General features: G+C 40.0%; 2 protein-coding genes across 2 annotated transcripts in view; one reads left to right on the top strand and one right to left on the bottom strand.

The window, feature by feature from the left end:
* LOC143973906 (uncharacterized) overlaps window positions 1–17721 on the top strand; it is a 148013-nt gene that overhangs the window by 109910 nt on the left and 20382 nt on the right. The window lies entirely within an intron of this gene.
* On the bottom strand, window positions 6943–15792 carry LOC143975996 (cryptic protein-like). Its single transcript, XM_077478522.1, has 6 exons — window positions 15658–15792; window positions 12319–12371; window positions 10306–10434; window positions 9817–9931; window positions 9147–9253; window positions 6943–8201 (listed from the first exon to the last, which is right to left on the bottom strand). The coding sequence occupies exons 1-6, from the start codon at window positions 15669–15671 to the stop codon at window positions 8107–8109; spliced, it is 513 nt and encodes a 170-aa protein (XP_077334648.1). The 5' UTR covers window positions 15672–15792; the 3' UTR covers window positions 6943–8106.

Here is a 17721-nt window from a genome sequence, read left to right as displayed (position 1 = left end):
ACTTTTGCGGTGGACTAAGTACGGCGTACTAGGTCCGCCTACTTTTGAAATGAACGGACTCGCCCACACACACGGAGAAAAGTCTGCTCATTTTGAGCATGGCTCCAGGTAGCCGGGGCCAGCGAAGGAGGCGTGGCTGGCCCCTTCACCTGGTATGAACTTAAAGGGAAATCTCTACGCCGAAAAATCGGTGTGGGGGTCCCCCCTAGGTCCATATCAGACCCTTATCCGAGCCTGCTACCCGGCCGGCCAGGAAAAGGGGTAGGGACGAACGAGCGTGGGCCCCCCCACCCCAAAGCACCTTGTCCCCATGTTGATGAGGACAAGGGCCTCTTCCCGACAACCCTGGCCATTGGTTGTCGGGGTCTGCGGGCAGGGGGCTTATCCGAATCCGTGAGCCACCTTTAATAAGGGGGGCCCCCGGATCCCGGCCCCCCACCCTATGTGAATGAGTATGGGGTACAATGTACCCCTACCCATTCACCTGTGAAAAAAAGTAAAAAAAACAAACACAACACACAAGGGTTAAAATAGTTTATTGCACAGCTCCGGGGGTCTTCTACCGTCTTCTGGGGTCTTCTCGCTGGACTCCTCCGCTATCTTCTGCTCTTTTGCAAGCTCTTTCACTAGCGGAGGAGCCCGGCCTTCTTCTTCACCGCCACCCTCTTCTTCCGACTTCGGGGGTCTTGTCCCCCTCTTTGGTTCTTCTTGCCGGGCCACCGCGCCTTCTTCTAGCTCTTTTGCAAGCGGTGGCCCGGTCTTCTGTCGCCGCTGCCGCCGTCTTCTGTTCTTCTCTTCTGGAGATTTTGCCTCGTCGCTGTCTCCGGTCACTATGACAGGACACGCGGCGCCTTATATAGGGACATCACCGGATGATGTCCCCGCCCATTATGATGTCACAGTCCCAGCATATTTGGGGGGAACGCGTCTTTTTTTTATTCAACGTTCCCCCTAATATCCATAAAAGACCTGAAGGGCCTGGTAATTGAATTTGGGGGGAACCCCACGCATTTTTTTTATCAATGACTTTAAAAGACTGTTCTTTGCATCCCGGGGAGCCGATAATTCATTATAGCCACGAGTGCTTTTAAATGACTTTTTTCCTGCAGAAATTACACTTTGTGCAGGGACAGTTCTAAGCATGGGAAACATGTGCACCTTTACATGCATACTATACACACCCCCCAGTAAGAAATTTAAAGGAATATTGCACTTTTATTGTTTCACTTTAAGCATTATTAAAATCACTGCTCCTGAAAAAATGGCAGTTTTTAAACGTTTTTTTTTTTTGCATTGATACATGTCCCCTGGGGCAGGAGCCAGGTCCCCAAACCCTTTTTATGACAATAACTTGCATATTAGCCTTTAAAATTAGCACGTTCCAGTCCCATAGACTTTAATAGGGTTCTAAAGTTCACACGAATTTAAAGTCTGTTCACAGGTTGTGGTGCGAACCGAACTGAGGGGGGCGGGGGGGGGGGGGGGGTTGTTCGGCTCATCCCTATTTTGAATATTTCCGAATTAACAAATTTGTAGGATTTTGTCAAAAAACTAATTTGGAACAAAACGAATTGCACATGTCTACCGTAGCGTTTGTATAACATCTGGAATAAACTGGGCACCTTGAGGGGTTTGGATCTCACAGGGGAACCCCACCCAAGAGAAAAGTGAAAGTGCTTCTGCTACTTTATGTACTAAAGTTCTGGACTGGGTCACAGACTTAATAGCAGATGGCATACTGTAATCAGTTTTAGTCAGGATATACCATTTTCCTAACTTACAGGGCTGGGCCAATAATTTTTTCCACAGTTGCCCTCTAAAAATGTTCTTAAATTACGTGCATTGAATAGGGGAAGGCTGGGGTTTATCCCAGGGCTGTCTCCTCTGAAAAATATCAAATGTTCAATAGATATAGGCAGCATGTTGGAAGATGCCAGAACAGTAGAATGCCTGGGGTTGGCCATTTCTTCATCCTCCTTTTTCCCCTCAAAGGTTCCACAAACACATACAGTAAGCCTCTCCTCAGATGAGCCCCCCCCCCCCCCCCCAAGGGCAGATTTAGACATGTTTGAACATATGTTTGACATATGAAGCCCAATCACCATTCGAATCATGCTCAGGAGGCTACTGACAGATGGTGAGGAAGTGATGCGACACCTCCTCACCAACTGTTTTAACCACATTTTTGCCAACAAATGCAAATAAATTACGTTCATTGCAAATGTTTTTGGGGCATTTGCATCTCTTCCCCACAGACTTGAATGTGTAGAGTTCAAACACCCTCGTCCACCGCTTATTGCATGGGGTGGGGAGCAGTAGGCGGCCAGCAAAAACATACAACTGCACATTTTTGGCACTCTACAAATGCAAGTCCAAACAAGGCCAACTGCCACTGAGACCTCCTGGGCGTGGAATTTGGTTAGCATGGTGTCAGATTCCAGTTCTTATTTAACTTACCCTTGGTTCCAAGTCATGGTGGGGTTCAGGCCAGGGTTGGTTGCACTCACCAGCTCTAGGGCAGGGTAGTGGTCTAATTGGGTTTCCTTGTCATGTTGGCCTTGGTTGGCTTGGCTTTTCCTCATACCCCTGATGTAATTGCACCACAGGTTGTTGCCAAGCAAGACATCAGCTCTTTCCCTGAAGCCAAAATTGATGCAAACTGAGGCCCTTAGGATGTGTTCCTGTCTCAATTGGAAGGCCCTGATGGCCACAGAACCAAGTAGCTTTTTCCCCCCCTTGATGGAGAAACCCTGTATAAGACACTGGCTTTATAATGGTAGGTAAAAAGCAAGCATGTGAGCTTGAAAGGCTCTCTAGGGGATGTCTGCTGTCATCGGTACCATCTACTCAGGGGTGGAGGGAAATTCCTGGGATAGTCTGATATAGTGGACAGGACAGAGGCAAAGTCTACTAAAGGGGGTTCAACAAGCAAACGATTTGTGTCAACAGACTACACAGAAGCAATACAGTAATGCCAGGATTAGTTCCATAGAGGTGGCAGTTAGCAGTTGTGTACAGCCAAGGAGAATATTCAGGTTCACAGGAAAGAAATGTAATGCTGCAAAATCAGAAGTCCAGTGGTGGCAATCCAGCATCACAGGACAGTAATATGGCTGTCAGGGAGATGCTGGCCATATGCAGCAGATGGGCAGAGGCAGGAGGCCAATGCGCATTCATGAGCACAATTCCAGGGACAACCTTCCTGGCAGGCATGTACGTGCGATCGCATAGGTGCATGTGCGAACCCCTTAGCGTTGGCACTAAATGCCACATATAAGGATGACAGGTGCAATAGGGCCTTGCTGTCTTATTTTCAGCTTGCCCCTGCATCTGCCCTTGATCCGATTCTGCTTCCTGACATTCGCCAACCCTTACCCTGGCTTGCCGACCATGTGTACGCTCTATAAGAATTGTTGGCCAATTTTCCCTGGACAAATGTTGGATGGCGGGTTTATGAATTTTCCACAAGCGCGTGTACACAAGTCCGGACAAAAGCAAGGAAGGAAAGAAGGACGAGCCAGAAGCGGTCGGTCTTGTAAACTGCTGATCGTAATGGAGAATTAACATTCGTGACGTGGCAAATTATGACATCTCGAAATGTAGCGCACATTCTCTTCTTTATTGTCCCATTATAATGGAGCTGTTTTGCTGGTGATACTGATGGAGTTATTGCCAACAAGTTTTCAAAGGGTTTTGTTTTCCAGTAATAAAGATTATTATGCTTTTATTTTTTTATTGGGGCAAGTTACCACAGCACCAATATCCTGTAGTTTTTAAGATCAAAGATACAACCATGTTGGTGTCCCTTGTTAATTTTACATTTTAAAAAATACAATTTAACTGCCTACTCCCAAAATGTAATTTGAAGTAAAACACATAGCCAAGTATTATTCTATACAAATTTTTTTTTTTTATTGTGCATTAAAAAAAAAAAAAAAAAAAATTAGACATGCTATCCGTCAATAGAACTTAACCAAAAATCTAGATTATATATCAAATCATTATTCAACCCAAAAAAATTACGTCAAAGCAATAACTCCAAGGACAATAATAAATAACATGTTATCTCCTCCATTTCTGCAACATGTCTGGTTGACGAACGGGTGTTCAGAAACAAACTGAAAAGCACAAAATGAAAAATGCAAACTGAAAAGTGCGAATCACTCAAACTTCTACCAACACGAAATTAGAAGAACCCAAAGGGTGGCGCTAAAGCTCTGAAAAAATAAATAAAAAGGCCCTCTCTTTTCCAACCTGTCATGCAACACATTCGCTGGTAGAGGAAGTTTTCTGCACAACTCATTTACTCTACTGGCTTCTCTGTACTAGCAAGCTCTGGTGAGTTCTATCCTCCCGCCCTAGTGAATCGGGTCCCAGCACTACAGCTACTTGTGGTGATCCAAGAGGCAGCTTGCATCTCTGCCTCACCTGCCACTGCTACTTAGAGAGCTCAGTCTATCAGAACTGTCAGATAGTCATTCTGTACTGTGCAGAGTTGAAAAGAGCCCACACGTACAGCAGTTTAGGGTTTCCAGAAGAACTAAGGGAGCTTTCTGGAGAGTGAATTTGTGCATGGAGAACTGTGAAAGTGACTTTTAGGGAATTTGTACAGAGGAGGACTGGGGGAAGGGAGGAGGGGAATCTGTGCAATGAAGAGCTTTGGGGGGGGGGATTTTATCAGAGAGGAGAACTGGAGTGGATATTTGTGCAGCGAGGAGAGCTGGGAAAGAGGGATATTTGTGCAGAGGTGAGAACTGCAGAAGGCAGGTTTTGCAAACAGGGAGCTGGAAGGTAGAATAGATTTTGCAGAGGTGAGAGCTGTAGGGGACACTGGGGGTGCAGAGGTGAAACATGGGGAATGACCGAGGTAAAAGTTGTGGCATGCTTTATATAGGGGTGCAGAAATAATGAGAATGGGGTGCAGAGGGGAGTTGTGGACTGGGGTTGTGGTGCAGAGGTGAGACTGATGGAGGACAAAAGTGAGTTGTGGATGGGGGGGGGGGGGGGGCGTGGGGTGCTAAGGTTAACAATTTATAGGGGTGCAGAGTTGAGTTGTGGAAAAAAGTGATTACATATTAAAGGCTACTCCTGAATACTGTACAATGGGTTTTGCTGTACATACTCCTGAGCCCTGCATTCTCTATGCTGGACTGCACTTTGCATACTCTTTATTGCTACACTGTGCTGAGCTATATGTCACATATTCCTGAGCACAAGGGACGCTTTGCATTGAATGCAAGTGCTGTCCCTCTTGCTGTGTTTTTTTTTTTTTTGGAACCTGTGTGATACGCACTTCATAACTGCACAATACACACTCCTGAGCCCTGTACTGTGTGCGTATTCCTGTACCATGTGTGATACACAGTTCTAAGCCTTAACACCATCATTTGGTGCTGCTGTACTTCTCTAATCTAAGGAGGGTGTGGTTGGGAAATAGGCCAGGGAGAAAGTTCCTGCACAAAAAAAATTATATTATAGTTTCACATTTGCATCTGTGTGTAACAAAAATCTGTCACACACAAAAACACGTTTATTATCTGTCTTCATATTGTATGAGGGAAAAAAATAAAAATGTATATCATGTATGGAGAATACATCTAATACAAATGAAAAACAATGTTGGATAAAACGAATAGCAACAAGATTAAAAACAGTTTATACAAAAAAGGTCAAACTCAAATATGACAATTCTGGACAGAGTAGTATAACATCTTATGGAGCGCCAGTAGTTCTACTGAGCCCCGCACTTGTCATACAAATTAAAAAACAGACAGCACTTTGGAATTGAAACATCGATTGTGAAATCTTTTATACATTATGTAATGGTGCAACAATTTTAACTAATTGGCTGTAAATTACATTAGAAAGTGTATCCTTTATGAACTATAGAACATTTTGGCCAGCAATTTTTTTTAAACCAGTCAACAGCTGCAAAGGCGCTTGGGACAGATGTGGTACCAAACACCAGTTTGAAATGCTTGATTTAAAATCATACAGTAACCACTAAACATATTTGAGCTTGGTTTGGCCTTGGGAGGATAAGCTACTTTGCAGCCAATTATGAGTATTTGTAACTGTGCAAATTGGAATCTTTCAGTAATAGATACCTTAAAATGTACACAGGTAAAAAAATAGAATGCAATTTAAAAAAGCAAGACTAAAAATATGGAAAATTGGAATTTCCTAAACATACAATTATCCAAGCTAAAAATTTAGCTTAGATACCTTAAAATCTCTAGTTTATCTTTGTGATATTATAGGACCAAAAATAGCAATATCCAACCAACACAAAATATGAAATCTATGGGGCAGACATTCCACCTTCTCCTCCCTAAGAGAAGGGGGGGGGGGTGATGCAACAATCCATTTTAACTGCTTTGGGGCACTTGATGATCACTTGAAAATTAGGCAAAAGATCAAATATTAGATTTCTCACTACCTTGATATAAAAAGACACAATTATAAGTGCTTACAAAGTTGCCATAGGGTGATTAAAAGCTTTAGTAGGCGTCTAAAAAGATGGCTTTTGGAAGAGAAAATGCATGTTTTATTTTTTGTCAGAAAAGTATGGCACCAAGCTTATGTTAAAGTTCTTTGTCAAAATATATCTTCACATCTTTTAAAATACTCCACCTTACAGTCCTCATCCAAAATGAGGGAGGGTCTGCAAACTTGAGAATGGACTACCACAGCCTCCCAGACCTCAGAACTGTTTTTCTTATTTAGTGGCGTTTGCATGCACCAAGAACAATGGTTATTATCCACAGTCTGGCCATTCTTTGCACACGTCCCAATATTATTTATTAGAAGTGTCTTGGTTCCAGGGAAAGGGTGGGCCCTGGTCAGGCTGAATCAGTTCAGTCCCAAGAAGGCAGTAAATTGGTATACATTTTGGATGGGGAAAGAAGAGAATGGAGACTCTTTAACATGATAGCTGTCATTTTTAAAAAGTGAAAGTTTACCACTGATTTCTTTACATAAATTGCAAGACCATGAACCTTTCACAAACAAATAAAAAAAACTTTTTTTTAATTTTTTTTTTTATTATCATCAAAATGTTAAATTGCGATAGATGTGTATACTCTATCCATTTACAGGTAGAATGCCCATCATCTATGAGATACAAAATAATTTACACATAGTGAAGCTTATAAAAATACTTTTCATATCTGCTAAAGAATGTAAGTTGATTGCAGTCCCAAATGGCTTAGAAAAAAAAAAAATTATAATAATATTTGAGACTTATCCTACACAAGTTTGATCTTTTTGCATAGTGATTGACTATATTCATCTTGGGAATGATGGGCATTGTGTACCTGGTTCATGTTCAGCTGGCTTCTCCACTCAGTTTGCCCAATGTAAACTTAAATGAATATGACCCTTCTAAGGTCTATCAATATTGCAAATGACTATTAACTGAGCATGGTAGCTGTCCACCAGTATGGAACGTTACAGTTATTATTTTCTGCAAAGCTCACAATCAGTCACAGGAGAGGAGAAGTTACATTTTCCTACATTCAGTAGAGTAAATGAGTCTTGCCCAAGTGGTATAGCCCTAACATGCCACATGACATCAGCGTGGCAAAAAAAAAAAAAAAAAACCCTACAAGTTGATCTACGAAAGAAGTTATTGGAGGACCCACTACACCCCTCAATAAATCTACCCATATGCTATTTAAAAAAGGTGTCTAAGACTGCACTACCCATTTCAAAGTTGCCTTTGCCATGTCATATTTGAGTGTAAAGATAAGTTAAATTAATCATAGGTGCACCATGATGAAGCCATCAAGCAGGTACAATTTTATATCTTACAAATGTCAAGGTAAAAAAAGGTTTTTATGGAAGAAAAAAAAAAAAAAAAAACCCACACCTCCAAGGGTAATCTGGAACTTTAGTTTAGAATAAATATAGAGCCCCTATAAACTCTTAGTGGCACAAGCTTAAGGACAGAGTAGGGTGGACCTAATTAAAAATAAAAGCTATGTACCCATAGGTGCTGAACATAAGTCAAAATAATGCAAGAATAACTAACATGTAAAACGGATAAGCTCCTAAAGTGCAGTGCTCTATACATACATTTCAGTCTGTGAACAACTATATTGCATATCATAAAACATTGAATAGAAGGAGAGTTACAATCAGCACAATCCATTTTTGTTGTGGACTTGATCCCACAGATCTGTAAGCTTGAGATTCTTCCTCTAATGAAAAATAGAGAAAGGAGACAGCATGTAATCATTTGTACATACAAATAGAGAATGTAAATGAGTCTTCTCAGCATATTAGATGGTTGCGTTGGTAATGAAAAAAAACCCATGTACCCAAAACATAGCAACACCCATTCCAGCTCTACTGTAATTAACTGAGCACTGCCTTGTTTGTATTGTAGAGTTACTCTTTTGTTCAGTATGAAGACTGCAGCTAAAAAGGCATGCAAACAGGAAAGTCTATACAAAAGAACACCATGCTGGAGAGACCAGGAAACAAGCTAAGACAATACAACATCCATGTCTCTGGGATGAATGAATTTTGCCTGAGGCACTATTGTTTCCTACCTATTGGAGAAATTCCCAGAACACTTATCTGCATTTCCAAAAGTCAACTATGTTTGCTGGTGAAATAACCAGGATGGATTACTAAAAGGAAGTGCACTTCTGCAAAAGCAAGTAGGAATATTTATCCATGCATAACCAAATACTATGAGTTATGCAACAAAGAAGCAATAAATATGACCAAGCAGAGTTAAACTTTGGTAATCTGACTATAGTCAAATTGGCCGCTATGCATTACTGCACCTTAGTGTTATTTGTTACCGTTTAAAAAAAAAACAAAAAAAAAAAACACACCCCTCAATGCTCAGAGGTACGTTTACCAATATTAAAATGTTACTACACTTAATCTGCCCATGCAGCCCACAAGCTGAAAAGATAAACGACATAGATGGAAGACTCTGTAGGCTAACGGAATGAATGTTGTTTGACAGAATACCCAAATCAGTGTCTGCATCCGATTAGGTACTGCTTGGTCGACAATTTTTCATCTTGCAATTGTTCAATATATTGAGGTGGGTGGTGTCAAACCATGTAAATCAACCTTATGAATCATGAATGTAACATTAGTAGCCTCATTTTTATCCATTTACTTACCACATTCTGGAACAGAAGGCAAGCAGTGTAGTTCTCCTGAGAAACATCTGCATAACAAACAACCTCTAACTACCCAGTCTCCATTTAGAATGCCGCCAGGACAATCTCTAAAAAAAAAAAAAAAAAAAAAAAAAAGGGAAAAATAATGCAAAAAATTTTACAATTAGCAAAATTTAATATATATATATATATATATATATATATATATACACACACACACACACACATTTCATACATACACACACAATCTTGTTTTTGCAGCGTGTCTTTTGTTCATTACCAGTACTGTATAATTATGCAAGTAGTTACACCTGCAAGTGTAGCCAGCCACACTTATACAATTACATCACATAAACCAATTTAGGAATGCCGTCTTTCAAGCCATTATAAAAAAGGTGAGGGGAAAAATAAATAAAAAACAAACAGTTTTTACCTTAATGCAAGGAATGCATCAAGGTAAAAAATGTGTAGGCTTTTGAACCCCTATCAGTCACTATTGTTCACAGGACAAACCAATAAAATATTAGACAGGGCATGGCATAATAGTTAAAATATTTTTGTATACTATATACAATGAGTTTCTACCTTAGTAGAAAAGATGTCTTGTGTATTCTAATTCTAGACAAATTAAATTACTACTAAGGAGGGAGGGAAAGTGTAGATTACTTACAGTGGCCACCTTTCATATTCACACTGACGTCCAGTGTATTGCTTGAGGCAAATACAGAATGATCCCAGGAAACAAGTACCTCCATTATAGCAACAATTCTTATTTAATTTTCGGCCTATGGAGAGGGGAAAAAATAAATAGATTTAAAGAAAAAAAAAAAAAAAAAAGGGGGGGGGGAAGTGGGGTGGTTCCCTTTTAAAGTTTTACCAAGTGATGAAACAATATTTTGTTCATAAACTCATCGTACAGTCTTAAATCACAAGTAAAGAGCTTAATGCAAATATGAGTTATTCTTTTCAGCATCAGATACTTCCTTCCGAAGCAAAAAATGTTGAAATCCTGCAAGTAGGTAGTAAGTGTATATTATGGCATGTATTTGGCAGGAGTGGCATAAGGGTACATATTCTTTGTACTAATTAAACAGTTTCAGGGCTCAACCAATGCTGTGCATTTTAGAACCAAAGCAGAAATGTAGGTTGGTACACTTACTGTCAGTTATGCCTTGAAAAGGAATTTTATCGGAACTTTTTAAAGTGTTGTTGTTGTTTTTGTTGTTGTTAAGAAGCTCAAAATTGGTCAAACTGTCCGGATGACAAGATGATCCCACACACGATTCCCCTAATAGAAAAAAAATAAAATAAAAATTTACACACATTAAAACATAGCCAAGAAAAAAATAAATAAAACACACCACACACACCAAAAATTGTCATATCTGAAAATGTAATTCAAAACACGAAGTTCGATAATGAATAGCAATTGACAACCTTTATGTGGTATGGGAGCAGTTGGCTATATGAAATCTGGCTATAAGAGGAGCAGCAGTCTCACCACACAACCACTTTTGCATATCCTTACCCTAGCACACATGGGCCAAATGTTGAGCAACATTCAGCCTGTGTGTACTGTAACCAGCTGCAGAATGCACACCGTTCAGCCAGCTTCTGTCAATGGGGCATGACTGAAAAAGGACTGTCGATCAGCGCCCTTAGCTAATGGCTAAGAGCACTGACTGGAGTGTTTTGGCAGGGGGCGCGAGGGGAATCCCCATGTCAGAACACAATAGCACAGCATGTTTATTTCCCCATTCAGCTATGCTGGGTTGAATGAAACCAACCCCCCCCCCCCCCCCACATTTAAGAAGCACAGTAGGGTTAATTTACTAATTGAGTAAAGCCTGGTACACACTTTTTTTTAAAGATAATAAAAGGGGAAGAGGTCAGCTCCGGTTGGAACGATCTAATGTTAGTACAGAAATCTTCTCCACTGAGCTGTTGTGTTCTGACAAGGGGACAGCCCAGTCAGCATTCTCAGCCAATGGTTGATCAGGAGCCATTATGCCCGCTGAGCAAAACCAGTAGCCTATGTCGAACTGGCTGGCATGCACACAGGCCAAATGTCGGACGATTTTTATTGAACCAACCAATGTTGGCCGGCATTCGGCCTGTGTTCCTGGGCTTTAAGCAAGTTTACCTGCAAAGTAGCTTGTCGGTCTCAGGAAAAAAAAAAAAAAAAAAAAAGCACAGAATTGTATAATTAAAGTCAGTGCAAATTCACCGAGCTATTTTGCCTTTGCAAAGTTACATTTTCACTTAGCCAAGTGAATGAAAGGATATAACGGCTTCAATCATCCAACCTTATTTGGGTACTGTTAAAATAAAATTTACTTTTATTTCACCTCATAACAAAGATAAATAAAAATTCACTTTGCAAAGTGAACATACTCTGCTCCTTCAGTAAACCAGGATCACATTTAAAAAAAAAATTTTTTTTAGCCAAAAATAAAGTATCAAAAACATGCACTAATGCCACGTACACGATCGGAATTCTCGTCGGAAAAAGCTCTGATGGTTTTCCCGACGGAATTCGGCTCAAGCTGCCTTGCCTACACATGCTCACATCAAATTCTGATCCTTTATAACGCGTGACGTACAACACATACGACGTGACTAGAAAAAGGAAGTTCAATAGTCAGTAGCTAATAGCTTCTGTCTCGTAGTTGAATCTGAGCATGCGTAATTTTTGGCGTGTCGGAATTGCATACACACGATCGGAATTACAGATAGAACGTTTTTCTGTTGGGAAAATTGAGAACATGCTATAAATTTTTGGCTGGCGGAAATCCGGACAGCTAAATTCCGATGGAGCATACACATGGTCGCATTTTCTGATTAAAAGCTCTCATCGGTCTTTCTCTGGCCGGAATTCCGATTGTGTGTACGCGGCATTAGTTTTAATTCTCTGAAATATACAAACTACACTAGCTACATTGCAAGCAGGAATGGTCTCCAATTAGTTACCATTGGTACTCTAAGGTTTGCTCCCTGGCTTCAGCCCAGAGAGTGAAATTTAAGAAGTAGCTTCCAAAGAGCCATGGGCCAATTTTGCACAGAGAATTTCACCACCATTGTCTGCTCTATCGTATATTTATTTTTTGAAGATATAGGAAAATTGATTGTAACAAAAAAAGATAATGAAGATAAGCATAGAAACATTTCTTACCATAGCTAAATCTGATAAAATATGCTGCTGACATAATGAAGCTCACCAGAAACCTGTAATAAAAACAAAACAAAAACAAATAATAAAATAAATATCTCAAAAAACAATGGAACACTTGTCAAAAAATCAATGTGAGTAAAAATGACTTTGCTGTGCATTGAAGTTTTTATACTTAAAATGTTGTAGATAAAGCTTATCTAAATTGAATCTTAAAGGGCCTTTTGTAAACCTGGAAATGTTGTAGAGAAATTTTTTCTACTTTTAGAATGGAGACGAAGGCCTAACCACCTATGAGTAGCAGGAACATGCTATTAACCTGTGAGCTCCTGTAACAAGTAGTAACACGCGTTACTAGCATAATCACCCTTAGATCACAACCTAGTCAGTCCTTCCCCTAAAACAAACATGCGACCAAAAACCTGCACTCATCTCCTGTATGCTTGTCAGACCCACACTATATAGTGGAGGCCAGACTCAGACCCTGTATCTAAAAGTCATTAAAAAAGGCAGTTTCCATATTTCTACCTACACCGGCTTCTAAAATATACAGGCATACCCCACTTTTAAGTACACAATGGGATTTATTTACTAAAGCTGGAAAGTGCAAAATCAGGCTCACTTCTGCATAGAAACCAATGAGCTTCCAGGTTTTATTACCAAAGCTTAATTGAACAAGCTGGGGTTAGAAGTTCATTGGTTTCTATGCAGAAGTGAGCCTGATTTTGCACTTTCCAGCTTTAGTAAATAAACCCCATTGTGTACTTAAAAGTGGGGTACGCCTGTATATATAGCCTAAGAAGTCTTAGATGACCAGTTTGTTCATGTGAAGCTTAACATTTTGTCAATCTGGCAATTACAGGATTGTTAAAGCTGGCCAAACAACCTATTAAAAATAGTGTGAGGGTCTACCTAAATAAATCATTCAATTTACACTGCATAAAGTTTGATAAACCCAAAAGGACGTTTATAAAATTGTAATGAGAGTGACAATCATAAAACTGCTAGGTTTTTAATCCACTCCACAAGCGAGTTACAACTCCTGCTAATGGGGGTAACTAAATATTTAGGAATTCATTTGTCCACGTGACGGTATGTGCAAAACAGTTTTGGGAAGTTGGAACTATTTTATTGAAGAAAAAATAATTATGTGACAAGTAGAATTATACACCTGCTATATCACAAACTAATTAAAAGCAGTACATGAAGGACAATAACGCATAGCATTCAATAAAAATGTTTGCATTGATATGGGTTACTGCATTTTAGCCACCATCATTGCTTATGTGCTACCTTTCTAACCGACCTGCATACAGTCAAGTGCAGCACATATCCATTGTGTAGAACAGTGGTTCTCAACCTTGGTCCTCAAGTACCCCCAACAGGCTAGGTTTTCCTTTATCTTGCACAGGTACATTAACCTCCTTAGTGGTATTCCCGAGCGTGGCTTGGGGTGAATTTTCAGTATCAAAAGTGATAACCCCAAGCCACACTTGGGATCTCATCACAGAATCCAGGCAAAGTTACATACCTTGTCCCCAGGATCCTGCAATGTCTCTCCACTGTGTGCGGCGGCTGTGTCTTCCGTGAGATCCATCACAAAGCTGAGCTCCGTTCCCTGCGAGCGTTGCGACGCACGGGGACAGAGCCAGGCGCCAAATTCAAAAAACACAAACACACAGAGTAATGTAATCTGTAAGATTACAGTTTACTGTATCAAATCATTTCACATCCCCTTTGTCCCTAGTGCTTTGTCCAGTGCCCTGCATGCGGTTTTAGATTATATATACTGTTCTTTCTGCCTGGAAACTTTAGGTTGTCCATAGCAACCAAAAAGTGTCCCTTTACATCAAAAGCGGTTTTAGATCAGCTAGAAAACAGTGATAATAATTAGAATCACTTGCAGAATTGTTGCTGTTACTTTCAGTGTTTGATGACGGATTTCCCCACAAATCAGTAAACACTGAAATTAATGAAAGCAACAATTCTGCAACTGAGCAAATTTCTGTGTTTTTGATTTGATTACATTATTGAATAATTATATTATAATTATTAATAATAATCATACTTCTGTGTTTCAAACTTTATCATACCCGGAATGGCTACTAGACTCTTGTTTAGACAGATTTAAGTGTGTTATTCCTAAGAATTACAGGCCTACAATATAAAAAACGCCAAATTTCCATGCAAAACACTGTACCGCAAGGATAAGCAATTATATGGACTGCCAGCTGTTGCAGAACTACAAGTCCCATGAGGCATAGCCAGACTGACAGCCACAAGCATGACACCTAGAGGCAGAGCATGATGGGACTTGTAGTTTTGCAACAGCTGGAGGTCCACTAATTGCATATCCCTGCTGTACCGCTTTGAGCATCAAAAATCTGAAATAATAAATTTATATATATATATATATATATATATATATATATATATATATATTTTCATACCACCAGGGAGGTTAAATCAGAGTCAATGGCTTGGTATTTTGGACAGCTATTTTATCTAAGGCTGGGTTCACATATGAGCAGCATGATGCTCACAGCAGGGGTCCTTTGTGTCCTGGTTCACCATTTCAGATTCAATTTCAGCCCAAATTTTGGGCTGAATTTGGACCTGAAATGGACCAAAAGACGCACAGCATTTGTGCTAAACGCACCAGACCTGCTGCGGAGATATGTGAACCAGCTCCAGAGAGCCAGTCAAAATTTCCTGCTATTGCAAATTGAATGTGGGGGAACCTGCATTCAATTCACAATGGTGTGAACCCAGCCTAAGAGGAATTCCCAAAACATGGCCTGTTTAGAACATTACATGGTAACTTCTGATACCTCTGTAATAAAAATGTGTTCCATTAGGTCAGTGAAAAAACACATGGTGTATACAAGTTAGTGCAGTTCTGAATGTCGTAAAGTCAGTGCAATTTCTGGAGCATTTGAAAATGTTTAATGCGTTGAGATATACATTTCCCATTGTAGTCAATAGCACACAAAATCTACCAGATTCTATACTGTGCATGCCCATAATCCAGAACAGGATACATTATTTGACTCCGGCCACAGAGCCTTTACTAAATGGCACAAGCACCAAAATGCAAAAGTGCACCAACCTACAGCAGCTACATTTCACAATTTATAACAGTCAAAACAATCAGACATTTATATATGAAATGGGTTACAGCAAGTTCTGCTTGGACTTTTGCCAATAAAAGTATGACTCTTTACATGAAATAATAAAAAAAATAATAATATAATCACATCTAAGAAACCTAGGAAACCATGACAAAATAGCTTTATAATCTGCACAGACTGGAAGAAGCAATCACCAGGGAAACAGACTTACCTTATAAACTGCATCTCTTAACTGTAACTTCTTCTTAGATGCTGCTCACGCAATAGGTTTTTAAAGAAATAAAACAAGTACCAAGGAGTACCTGAGAAAGCAAACCTCACTTTCTGAACTCTAGTTAAGATTAGAAGGAAGCTCCACCTGCACAGAAGAGACCTTCAATGCCATTAACATGACTTTTACCTTCCATCCCATCTCCTTGCCCCACCCTATGTTTGGTGTTTGCTTGAAACTTGGCCTTTGCATATGCTAAATTACCTGGTTTGTATTTGCAAAGCCTACATTTCCATAAACCATGCTGTAGGAGTTACATTGTGTATAGTTGAAGGTAGCATTTAGTGAAATAGAGTTTCATCTTCTACATTTTTTAGTTAATATTAGACTGGCAGTTTTGCACTACATCTACATAATTTTTATTTGTTTTGTAACTTTTGTGGTAATTTATGTTACATTTGAATCTACAAGAAGTTCTGAATAGGAGAGAGCCAAATGAGCTGAGCTTACACAGAATGTTATAGTTCATGAGGATTGTGAATTTTGCAATTCCCAGGCAAATTAAAGGAATCCAAACATTTGATTTATCCAGTCCACATATTCAAAGTTAAGGATGAGCTCAGGCGTGTTCGCATACTCCACGTGCAGAGCCCGCCAGGTAGTCTGCGCAGCGCTGCGCTAATCACAGGCAGTGAGACATTGTCCCTTTGTGAGGCTACTAGGGTTGCCACCTCATCCCTTTAAAACTGAACACATATTATTTGCACAGTTTCTGTGGCTGATTAAGGTGATAATTAAACTCACTTGGTGCCGTATCTGCATGAAATTAGCCTCAGAACCTGTGTAACTCATATGTGTTCAGGTTTAAAGGGATGAGGTGGCACTCGAGCAGCTGCAGAGATCGGGCAATGTGACCAGTAAAATGATCTGTATACAATAAAGGTGTGCAAGAGGATTGTACTAACCTACATGCAACATTTTAGTACAGCATTTCTCTTGCTCATGATGCTGCTAAACACTGCTGGTTTTTATAGTTTTATTTAAATAAATTTCATGTTATACAGGTATTTTCTTAAGTGTTAAAGGCAGCTGTGTGGCATAAATAACTTAAAACAAAACTTCAAATATCTGCTTTTCTGTAGAGATATGTACTATTAGCTAACCACTTGGTGGATGGTTTCACTAACCAATAGTAAGGCCTGATTCACACCTGTGAATTTTTAGCGCTTTTTGCATTTTGCAGATTTGCACTACAGTCCATTTAACATGGTTTCCTATGGAACAAGTTCTGTAGTGCAAATCTGCAAAATGCAAAAAACAATAAAAATGCACAGGTGTGAATCAGGCCTTAGGTAAAGGTAAAGACAGGAGGGGGTGACCACAGGAACTGATGACTTTTTGTATAACAGAAAGTCCATGCATTTTATCCTGCTAGCTTAAAGTGGAAGTAAACCCTTCTATCGTTTTCAGTCAAGGAAGCTGCCATCTTGGCCTCTAATGATTCTTCAACTTCCATAATGCTGCACACGTGATCAGTTATGAAACCAGCCATTGGATGGTTTGAAAGTTTGGTTGAGAGCACGGGAATGTAAGTGTTTTTTGAAACAGGGTTTAAAGAGGAACTGCAGTCTGCTTACATCATTTGTAATAAAAACATCTTTGCCATTCTGAAGCTTCCCTCCAACCACTTTGCATATTATTTTATATATACTGGGATTCTGTACTTGCCAAATATGCTGCAGAAAGCTCTCTCCACTAAGTCTGGCTGCAGCCATTTTAACTGTGGGCAGCAGAAGCTGCTGCCTGTTCACTTCCTGGATTTACGCAGACACACACAGAGGCGCACCTCCTGCTCTGCAGCTCTCATTGGCCCTCTTATGACTCATCCCACCTCCCATCCTGGTAAACTCTCACAAGAGTCAGAGAGAGAGCTGTGCATGGTGTCATAAGCCTAGGCATTTTTTCAGACAAGAAACAGGAAGTGGGCTGTGTAAGGTATTTACTGCCAGAAAAAAAAAATGTTTTACTATCCAAAGTTGAAACAACAAGGGCAGAAGATTTAAT

The sequence above is a fragment of the Lithobates pipiens genome, unplaced genomic scaffold (genome assembly GCF_037356315.1).
Source record: "Lithobates pipiens isolate NorthernLeopardFrog02 unplaced genomic scaffold, aLitPip1_a1.2 Scaffold_13, whole genome shotgun sequence".
Classification (NCBI taxonomy): domain Eukaryota; kingdom Metazoa; phylum Chordata; class Amphibia; order Anura; family Ranidae; genus Lithobates; species Lithobates pipiens.
Note: the sequence above shows the minus strand (reverse complement) of the source record. Positions and strands in the feature narration are given on the sequence as shown.